Consider the following 11021-nt stretch of genomic DNA (forward strand, 5'->3'; position numbering starts at 1 on the left):
AGCCGGACGGTGGTGGCGCACGCCTTTAATCCCAGCACTTGGGAGGCAGAGGCAGGCGGATCTCAGCCTGGTCTACAAGAGTTAGTTCCAGGACAGGCTCCAAAACCACAGAGAAACCCTGCCTCGAAAAACAAAACAAAACAAAAAAACAACCTGGAGACAGCAGTTTTCAGTCCTGCATCTTGGCCTAAAGCACTTTATTTCATACCCAAACAAAACTAAATGAACCCCAAAATGCTAGGTATGCATCAGACGGGTGTGAGGATGAGACAGTCAGCATTCAGAAAGTACTGGCTGGTGTCACCCATGATGCTACGTATCATCAGCTAGTTGAAACTTACTCCTATGAATTAGACACGAGGCTCAGCACGTGGAAACAGGTCCGGGAAAGCACAGCAATGCCACATGGCCAGGGAGAAACAGAGATGTTCCTAGAGTCAGGCTTTGGAGTTTCATGTTTGGCCATAACTTGAAGTCCAATCAAGTAGGCCAGAGCCGTGAGTGGAGAAGGGATTTGTCAAATGAGGCCACTGACTTGTTACCATTGTGACAGTTAAGCTCATGCCCTGTCAGGGGGCCAGAGTTTTTCCAAATTCTTGTACCCCTTGCTGAGCCTGCCTCCCTCCCAGCCAAGATCAACATGACATTCTGGAACATAGCCTTTTTTTTTTTTTTTTAAATATTTATTTATTTATTATGTATACAATATTCTGTCTGTGTGTATATCTGCAGGCCAGAAGAGGGCACCAGATCTCATTACAGATGGTTGTGAGCACCATGTGGTTGCTGGGAATTGAACTCAGGACCTTTGAAAGAACAGGCAATGCTCTTAACCACTTGAGCCATCTCTCCAGCCCCCCATAGCCTGGTTTTGACCTGTCTGGTGGCCATCCCCAAGTGACAGGCAGGGTCAAGGCCAACTTGTCACTATCCAATGCTGCCAGCTGTTTCTGCATGTGCTAGTTTTGGAGGCTGAAGTTGGCAGTGCATCCTGCCTCCTTTGGTACTTGGTTGGTTGGTGCAGTGGGACTGAGTAGTTCAGGTTTGATGCTTTTGTCCCTGGGACCTGTGGCTTTTCCCTGCAGGTGCTCTGAGGATATCCACATCTAGAACTTCCCACTGCTGCCATTTGCTGACTGCCAGGTTTTGACCCTCCCCCACTCTATTTGTGCTGTCGTGCCCGAAAGACCACCTTCCCTTGCTTAGAGGCACTCTCCCAGACCCTGATCTGGGAGAGAGTAATGCCAGGCTATGGCATGTTAAGTATGTTAAACACTCTCAGGACTTGTTTAGAGGACAGTATCAGATGTCCTCTTTGTGTGGACTAGTGGCTCAGCCAGTAAAACTGCTCTGTAAGCCTGACAGGCTGAGCTCCATCCCTTGCACCTACAAAGATCAAAGAAGAGAACCGACCCCACAGTTGTCATCTGACTCCTGCATGTGTCCACCTCTCTGCCAGTAATAAGACAGATTTTGTCAATCGCTCCATGTAGTCTGTCTTTTCAACTTTTTGAAACAGGGTCTAGGAGCCTTGGCTGTCTGGGAATTCATGCAGACCAAGCTGGCCTCAAACTCAGAAATCCGCTTACTTCTGACCCCCAAATGCTGGGATTAAAGGCATGGGCCACCATGCCCTGCTTTATTGCAGCTTTTTGGTTCAGTCAAGCATGTAGTAAACGTGAGACGTGGGAAGCTACAGTTGGTGTAGCAGTGTCCAATTTTACAGTCGATTTCTGCGAACAGGAGTACACTCTAAAATAATGGCAAAAGCCAGTGAGGTGACTCAGACAAAGACCCCTGCTGAGCAAGTCTGAGGAGCGGAGTTCAAGCTCCAGAGCTCTTGTCAAGGTAAGAACCGACTCTACGAGGTCGTCTGTCCTCCACCGTGCAGCCCACACATGTACAGTAACAAAGTCAAAGAATAGGATAGGAAATAGGAAAGCCAGTTGACCGTGCTGGTATAGTCAGGTATTGTGTGCTGTGGGTGCACTCATGTGTATGTATATGCCCCACGAGTATACACTCGGCCCACGCTTGTGCATATCTGTGACACTACATCGCACTGTTAACAGTGGCTGTGGCATCAGGAGTGACAGGAGCATCTCAGCTCTATAATTTAACAGAGACACTGTCTTATAGGTGGCAAGCTGTTGATTAAAATGTTACAGGGCACATGACTGGAATGGGGGCTCACGATTCTGGAAGAACACATCTGACCTCAAGGAACAAGTTTCTCATGTAGCTCACCCCTGTAATCCCAGAGCTCTGAGGCAGAAGAATCACCGAGTTTAAAACCAGTCTAGGCTATAGAGTAAGACCCTGTTCCCCCTCAAACACAGACACCCTTGGATAAGACATACATCGGGTTTCATAAGCAACTTCCCTACATACTTGTGTTCAGTAGTTTTCAGACAGTAGTTTATTAAGCCCATTTAACATCTGGTGCCTTCCCAGAGTTTCTGAGCCTAGGTCCAGCTCAGCCCCACAAAGACACCAGCCCCCAGGACAAGGGTGCTAGCCAGCAGGAGGAGTACCCAGAGCAGGGGTCTTGAACTGGAGTTCCTGGTGGAGCCTGTCAGAGAAGGGATGGGGAAGGTCCACCTGGAGCTGTCTGTCAGGCAGATAAAGGGCTGGGCTATCTTAGTTCCTCATCTAGTGGAGTTACACCACCTCGGAGCTTCCCTGTTTCCTGTTTTCATCAGCATTTTTAGAAGGCATGGCCTTTGGGGCACCCCAAACCCAGTACCTGAAGGCTCGAGTTTAGCAGCGTCCTCAAAGCCCACTGCTCCTGGAGAACTCACAATGTCCAAGGCCCGGATAGTGCCATTGTGACCAGAGGATCGGCGGTGCCCTGCCGAGGAGGAAAGCTGTCTGGCTTCCAGCTCCCGGTGATCTGAGTGCCACAAGTCTAAGGTTGCATTAGAGAACAAATAACACCACCCCCAGCCAGACTCACTTGGCATCCCAGAGTCACAGATAGTAGAGCATGCCTCGGGCCCCTCAGGGTAGCAGACAGAGGCACTACAGAAGAAATAGACCTGGTACAAAGAAAGCCAGTCAAGGGGTGGATTAGTTCTGTGCAGCTGAACTGGCAGCACGGAGGCAGGGGTGAGGGATTCAGGTGCAGGACCCTGTTAGTGTAGGGAGAGACATGGGCAAGCAGACTAAGACCACAGCTGCCTCATACTGGTGGGTATGCAAATTGTGCTGTTCCCAATTTGGAGCTCAGATCTTCCTCTTCCTGAGAGCCCAGACTTGCAGAAGACATCCCCTGCAAGGCAGGAACTGCTGCCTTCAAGAGAGCTACAGTCCTTTGCCTGTCCTCTGCCCTCTGCCCCTAGGAGCAGAACTCTTGGGAGGTAGGGTGTTTTCTTCCTGCACACCCACTCACAGGAGGTAAGGTTTGGCCTCAGAGCCAGACAACATATGTCTGCTCTTTTCTCTGTACCCCTGAAGACAATACCTGGAGGCAGAGGGGAAGTCAAGGCACCATTGCTCCCAGGACAGCCCAGGAGAGGTGACCAGAGGCAGCACCGTAGACCTCAGCCATGGCACCCTCCATGTAGCAGGCCAGTGCCTCTTGGCTTGGGAGGCAGCACACAGGCAAGGTGGGAGCGATGCCACCCTGCGCCACCCTCAGCTCTGCCTACCAGTGGAACCAGTCCACACCTGATCAGTTAAGGGCAGTGATTTAGACATGAGAGCTCTGTGGACAGTGTGGAACTGGCAGGATGTGCGGTGAAGCACGGGTTGGACCATACTCGTGTGTTACCTACGGTGCCATTTGTACACCATACAGAAAAACCCAAGGTTTAAACACCCTAAGTGCATCCAGTTTTTATCTTTTGGAGAAGTTACTATGTTATAAACCAAAGCAGAAGAACAAGGAACACATTATCATTTCTAGAATCAGAAGTGAGGCCACACGAGAACACCACAGCTGGGGTTCAGATTTAGGGTTGATTGTAGTCTCACTGTTTCCTTCCAACGTTTCTTTCACACATGTTTGCATGTGTAGGGGACTGTGCGTGCCAGGGCACACATTTGAAGGTCAGGGAAAATTTTGGGAATCAGTTCTCTCTTTCCATAATGTGACTCAATCCAGGGACTGAACCTAAGTCAGCAGCCTTGGCAAGAGTTACCTCTCCCTGCTGAACCATCCATCTTGTCAGCTACTTTCCCCCTTCTCTCCCAAGTTGTTAGTCATCTCTCCAATACCCCTTGCCTCCTACCCCTTGGTATTGTCCCCCCTACTTGGTGAAAGCCAGCCCCTGTGCTGGAATCTTTGCATTATCTTGTAGGGTGCCGGATCCAGTGACCTCCTAACTAGCACTGAACAGGTGGGGTGGGATGCGAGGAACACAAGGCCTCCTACCAGTCCCCTAAGGGCATTCTGGGAACTGGAGTCAAGGAGAGTGAAGGTGGCAACGGTGAACCGCTGGTAGTGTGACCAGAAAGGCAGCTCTGTCCTGTCCAAGGCCACCATTTGTGTTCTGTAGTTGTCACCTCTGAAGGGACACCTAGATCAAAGAGAAGTCCAGAAGCCTTCTTAGGGAGGTGTGGCTGGCAGGAAGCCCTCCTCCCAGGGTGCAGCCTAGTCACCTGCTGCCACTCACCCATCTGACAGAATAGGCCACTGGGGCTGCTGGAAGGGGCTGGCAGTGGGAGTGGCCCAGCACTGATGTAGCACCAGGACCAGGCTGGGGTCTGTTCTCTGCAGGAGACGGACCTCCACGTGGACCGGTTCCTGGAGCAGTCTCACAATGGGGTAGTCGTTCTCCTGATAGAAGGAGCTGAAAGTCTTATCTGTGGGGAGAGGGGCTTAGGAGCCTAGGGCAGACGGTGTGCGGTGTGTGTCAGGCATTAGAGTCAGGAGGAAAAAGCAGTGGGTGGGTGGGGCTAGGGAAGGGGGCTGTACCCTTGGCAATCCTCAGCTCCAGCCGCAAGGGTCCAGACTGGGTCACAGGGGCAGGTGATTGGGGCGAGAAGATAGAAGCCTGGATGGGCAGGAAGTCATTGGCATTGAAGATACAGCGAACGTGAAGCCTGAGGTCCAAGAGCGAGAGGTTGGAGGAGGTCACATCTCAGAGTTTAATCATTCACCTCCCAGCAAGGGATGCCAGGGACAGCATCCTCTGCGGGAGTAGAGATGCTTCTAGAGTCATCGCTGGGACATGGACATCACTGTCCACCCTTCCTGCCCTTCTGCCTACTGCTCTACACCAGCTTGAACTAGTTATCCCAAACCTTGGTCTAGGTGCCAAGTACCACGGTATCAAGACAACAGGGCTCTGTCCTGGCACTTGAAGTCTTTGAAGCCTGGTGGGAGACCTGGATTGTGGAGCCAGGAACAACCACTTAGTGCCTACACCTCATTTATCCTCTTTGCAGCACTGAGAGGTTCTAGTGAGGATTGTGTGTGTGTTATGCCACTGTAGTAAGCGCACTAGTGAAGGTTCTGCTATCTTTGCCCCTCTATCCTAATCCCGACAGACTCCAGCTGTCCCCCTGCACTTCTCTGCTCCCTCTCCCCAAAGTCCCCAGTGCTGTGCTGAAACCAGCTGTCTTGAGTCCAAAAGCTTAAAGCATGCTACAGACTTGTGTCTCCATCTCTGGGCCAGAAGTATTAAAGCAAAAGGCTTTTTTACTCTGACACTAATCTCACACCCTAACCCTGTGGCAGATAGAGTGGCGGGGGAGAGGGGCTACCAGGCACCCACATGGACCCAGGCACAGAACCCAGGACCCAGACAGCCCATGACTGATGTACTGGCTTTTTCTGGAAGAGCACACTGGCTAGCTGCCTTGCCCTGAAAGCCTTGCCCTAAAAGCTCAAAGCCAGGTATTAATTACAGGGGCAGGCTCCCTTAGGGTCACCCCTACTGTCACCATAGGTAGCTGGGATGGTTGTTGCCCCTGAGCCAACAGATCCAGGAGGCCTCTCCCTCTAGGGTTCCTCTCCCAGTCCCTTCCTCCACTGCACCCTCAGATGCTTCAGACTGAGGTGTAGTGTCCTCTGTGGTATCACAATCTGGTGGCAACCACCACAGCTCCTTCCTGAGGCCTGGAAGGGATGCCGTCAAGTACCAAAACCTTAGTTCTTAGATAAAGGCAGGGCTCTTTGGGAGCCTGCTATTGGCTCTGCCTGGGCCGCATATACAGATAGGCAAGAAGGACTTAGCCTCTCATTTGCATGGTAGGGGAGTTCTAAGAGATTCAATAGCTCATTTAGGTCACAAGGCTAGGCAATACCAGAGTCAGGATCTGTCCCAGCTGCCTCCAAATCTGTGCTGAGTTCTCCCGCACCTCACACCCAAGTCTGCAGCCCTGCTACCACTCACCGGAAGACACTGTCCCGAGTGATGGAACCCTGCGGCCCCTTTTGGACATCAATGTTAGACACCAGCTGGTTCTCATAGATGAGCTGCTCCCCAACCACCTAAGGAGGGGGTAGTGAGTGAGACCCCCTAGTGGTGGGACTCACTTCCAGCCTGCAGCCTACCCCAGCTGAGGAGGGAGAAGTAGTTACCAGGTGAGGCCTCTCAAGCGGTGGGACTCACCTCCAGTTCCGGTTTATTCCTACCTGGATTGTTGTTCCGCAGAGGGTGAGGGGGACATGAAAGACCATGAAAGCACTTGTCTTCTGGGTAGGGGGGCATCCATTGGAGGCATAGGCCAGGTGGACATTGTTCAGCATGACCCTGTGGGTCAAGGCTGTTTCTTGGGACATGACCAGAGTGAAGTAGCCACTTCGGAAACACTGGAGAGTGACTGGACAAAAGCAGATCAGAACATCGGGACTCAGAGTCTCTCAGTGCAGAGACCGGGGATGGGCTGCTGGGTGACAATCGATATTTCATCACTAGTGAGGGAGCAAGGGACCCGAACACTCTTCTTCCCAGTGTCAGCCTAAGCAAATGCCCTAATGAGCTGCTGAAACAAAGGGCTGACGAGTGCTGAGTGCTGTAAAAGCTTCTATGTGTCTTATCTAGTTGCAGCTGTTTGAGGCCTGAAGGTCAGGGACTGTGAGGAGGAACCTAGCAGTTCCCTGGGGCAGCTGCTCTTCCCGCTGAGGGTATCTGCCTGCACTTGGGAGCTGGACATCCCTTAAACTGCTTGCTTGCAAGGCAGTTCAGCTAGATGGAGGGGAGACTCCCCGCGCCATGCCAGGAACATGCTTGGGATGAGAGGTTGTACCTGTGTTGCCGTAGTAACAGGGCACTTCTGTGGTGTTGTCATAGCAGCAGCCAGCCTGCTGACAGGCTTCCTTGGAACTACTTTTTACCATGCAGGGGATGTGGCCAGAGGCTACCTGACACTGCTCCTGGGGCAGATGTGTACCTAGGGTTGGTGACAGAGCCGTAAGAAAATGACTACTTAGAGCCCAAGGGTCCCAGTCACAGGCGTGTGCACACAGAACTCATACATACCTACAAAATCCAGCTTAGGTAATCCCCAGGGTCCCAAGGTGCCCCACTGGGGATGCTGCACAGTGGGCCCAGCAGGTCTGGGTCCCGGGGATGGTGGAGGAGGAGTTGCATTTATGAAACTGTGCTCTGCGTACAATGTGCTGAGAAGAGTGTGGCCAGACTCTGCCAAGGTGTGGCCAGAATTGGGGCGGGGGTCAAAAGGCTGAGGTGTAAAAGGCTGAGGTGTGGTGGGGGGAGCCAGGTAGGGGTCCGGAGTCCCAATGTGGTCTGCTTTGGGACAGATCAGAGTGACATCTTGTGCCATATCCACTTGACCATTGGGTAGCACAGCTTGCACGAACACCCTCAGGTGGAACCGCCCATCCTGCAGGTGAGAGAGCCTTAGAGAGCAGCTGAGGGTGGCCATCTGGCACTGCAGGTGAGCGCTGGGCTAGAGGCCAGAGCCTGGAGCCAGGCTGTTGACCTGTACCTCCAGCCTTGGAGTGGTTGCCTGTGGTATTAGTGGGAACTGAGCAGCTCTGATAGAGAGGGAGCTGATTTGTGACATGTCTTAGGACCTAATCTGTCACCTGCCCACTCCTCCACCCGTCGCAGGCTCCGTTCTTCTCTGTCCACGAGGGGCTGTTAGGACAAGCTCCCTCTGCCCTTACCTTCTCCAGCACGTGGCAGCCTTTGTAGCCAGCTGAGAACACTGCAGGCTCCTGGGGCTCAGAGATGACCCAGTGGTAGCAGATAGAGCAATTATCCACCTCAAACCGGTTCCCAAATTCATCTGGAGGGTGGGGGTGGGGAGGAAAGCAAGTGCTGGAGAGAGAGAGGTTGCTGGGAGCCTCTGAAAATCTCTGGACAGAGGCAGGCTTGTTTCAAGGACCTAGTTTTGCTTGCTAGCTTGGCTGTGAGGCCTTAGACAAGTGTCTTTCCCTCTCTGGTTTTGGCTTCTGCGGGAAGTTAAGTGGTCATTGGTTCTTGGTAGCGGGGATGAAGACTGTTTACAGTGTGTCAGGCGGTCCGGACACCTGAGAGTCTACCTTTAGTTATCCTCAGCTCTTGACTGAGGCATCTAGGAATCCCCAGGAGCCAGAACTTTCTTAGGCACATGTAATAAGGGGTGGAATGAGGGCAGAGTGAAAGAACAAAGCTTGCTCGTCATGTTAACTGGTTCTTGCAGTCGCTTAGGGATCCTGCTAGGTGCTCTTCTCAGAACAGTGGGCACCAACCACCTCCATCCTGTGGGCCTGCCCCCCACCTTTCCCTTTCAGTGCACAGGGCAAGTTGTGGGGGAACAGGGGGTCGTCTTTGGCTATGGCTCTGAAGCTACAGTTTCAAGTTGTCTCAGATCCCCCACACCTGTCTCTGTATTAGATCACATTCCTCAGGGCAATCAAATTCAGAGTGGTTTGCCAGCCCAGAGCTTTGCAGCCACAGAATAGGGCTGGAGATCCAGAGCCCAGCGGATTTGAGTCAGTCCCTGCCTTCCTCACAGCTGATCCCTGTACGCAGGCACCCGGGAGATTCTGCTCAGTGGTTACCTCCCCATCTCCGGGTGGTGCCAGGGCAAGAGGCTGGCTCCTGCAATCCTCTGAATGGCCTCTACTCTTCCTGCTCTTGCCCCAGGAAAAGGGCTCTAGCTGCCTCCCTGCAGCAGGCTGGGCTTGGGACTGGGGCTGGAAGTTGAGACAGACCTCTGCCAGCACTCACCCAGAACCTTGAATCGGATAGTCTGGTTTGGCCTGGGGAGCACCAGCAGCTGCATACCCTGCACCCCGCAGTTGTAGCTGTATCCAAGGCCAGGCTTGGGGTGCAGATGCTGACTCAATCTCAGGGGAGCTGCCACCAGCAGCAGAAGCAGGGCTGCAAAGGAACCCCAGGTCATGATGGAGGCTCCTGCCAGCATGCACCACAGACACCCACAACTCCTAAGGCCTCCTTATCACGTCAGGGGAGGCAGGCCCTTATATGGATCAGGTAGCAAGGGGCAGCCTCCGAGGGCAGAGGAGATCCACCTGGGGGAGCAGCCACTTAGGCCACAAGGGGCTATGGAGAAACTTCTTCCTCCCGAGGCAGCAGAAGGCACCTTCCATCCTGGGTATCAGAGATCTTCAGAAAAGCTGCTCTTGACCCCTCACCCGGTTTTCTGTGGCAGCTGGGACTTCCCAGGGATTTCTAGCCAAGAGCTTACAGGCAGAACATAGGACAGCAGCTCCATTCCTGAACGCCTCAGTCTACTGGCTGGGAGTCTCCAAAGTCACTCATGGGTGTGGGAGCTTCCTGTTCATGCATCTCTCCAGGATCGCCTTCCTGTCCTGGGCCTCAGGACCCTGGGAACTGAATGCAAGGTTACTTCCTGCCCCCATCTAACCCCAGCTCCTAGAAGAGCTGGCAGTATGCAGGGTGGGGGCTGGTGAGCAATCAGACCAGTGCTAACACCTTTCAGGGTTCTCTGGGCTTAGGCCGGGTCGTTGTTAGCTATCACAGGTGGACATCCTCTGTTTGAAAATGTGGCATTCCAAATGCATGAATATCTGAGATGTTCTGATCACCGGGATGGCAACAAAAGTGGAAATCTGTTCTTGACCTTGTGGTGGGTCACAGTCAATACACCTATACACGTACGCGTGGGCACACACAATATGGTATAAATCACATTCCAGTTGCTAGGTCCACGTGTTGGTACATGCCTACAAACCCAGCCCCTGGGAGGCTGTGGCATGAGGATCATGAGTTTGAGGCCAGCCTGGACTACAGAGGGAGACTTAGTCTTAAAAACAACAGCAAGCCAAACCACCGCCACTAAGAATACCTCCAGGCTGTGTGCATAAAACATGTATGGGAAATAAATGAATAGTCTGTTTAAGGTGCCACCCCCAGGAGATTTCATTGTGACTATATAAACATTACCAAAGCAATAAAAAATGTGGGGGGCTAGGGAGGTGGCTCAGTGGGCGAGAGCGCTTGCTGTGCAAGTACGAGGACCTGAGTTCAAATCCCCAGCCCCTGTGTAAAAAGCCAGCGATTGGTAACCCCATTGCTCTTGGGACCAGAGATAAAAGGATTACTGGGGCGTTTGGCTGCTAGCCTAGCTCCTGGTTCACTTTCCTGAGGGATTACGGCATAGGGTGATAAAGCAGGCTTGCCTGTTCATATTTTTTTTTTTTTTTTTTTTGCTACTTGACACGAGTTAGAGTCATCTGGGAAGAGGAAAGCACAGCTGAAAAGATGCTTGCCTGCATCAGATTGGCCTGGAGGGGAATTTTCTTGGTTGATGATTGATGTGGGATGGCCCAGGCCACTGTGGTGGTGCGTCCCCTGGGCAGACAGTCCTGGGTTATCTAAAAAGCAAGGGGAGAGATATATGAGGAGCAAGCTGGTAAGCAGTGCTTTTCTGTGGTTTCTTCTTGTCCAGACTTCCCTGCAAGCATAACATGAAATAAACCTTTTCTACCCCAACTTACTTTTGGTCATGGTGTTTAGTTTAGTAGCAGAAACTAAACTAAGACAGCAGGGTACCAGGCATCTTCCACTGGCCTCTACTTATGCATGAGGAAACACACACACACACACACACACACACACAAACACACACACACACAC

The 11021-nt window shown here is 52.3% G+C and overlaps 1 protein-coding gene across 1 annotated transcript; it reads right to left on the reverse strand.

Moving 5' to 3' along the window:
• Window positions 1-2465: 2465 nt before the first annotated feature.
• Window positions 2466-9303, reverse strand: Zp1 (zona pellucida glycoprotein 1). The gene is made up of 12 exons (XM_005369654.2): window positions 9129-9303; window positions 8081-8202; window positions 7431-7794; window positions 7198-7341; window positions 6584-6771; window positions 6342-6439; window positions 4919-5046; window positions 4617-4806; window positions 4376-4520; window positions 2957-3038; window positions 2747-2851; window positions 2466-2572 (listed from the first exon to the last, which is right to left on the reverse strand). The coding sequence occupies exons 1-12, from the start codon at window positions 9301-9303 to the stop codon at window positions 2466-2468; spliced, it is 1848 nt and encodes a 615-aa protein (XP_005369711.2).
• Between the last annotated feature and the right edge of the window lie 1718 nt (window positions 9304-11021).

This window comes from Microtus ochrogaster, unplaced genomic scaffold (genome assembly GCF_000317375.1).
Source record: "Microtus ochrogaster isolate Prairie Vole_2 unplaced genomic scaffold, MicOch1.0 UNK56, whole genome shotgun sequence".
Lineage (NCBI taxonomy): Eukaryota > Metazoa > Chordata > Mammalia > Rodentia > Cricetidae > Microtus > Microtus ochrogaster.

Coding starts and splice junctions, on each gene's coding strand:
- Zp1 (XM_005369654.2), bottom strand. CDS start 9,303: ATGACCTGGGGTTCCTTTGCAGCCCTGCTTCTGCTGCTGGTGGCAGCT. Junction 5,047..6,341: donor ACTCGGGACAGTGTCTTCCG/GTGAGTGGTAGC, acceptor CTTGGACCTCAG/GCTTCACGTTCGCTGTATCT. Junction 4,521..4,616: donor TGGCCTATTCTGTCAGATGG/GTGAGTGGCAGC, acceptor TCTTTGATCTAG/GTGTCCCTTCAGAGGTGACA.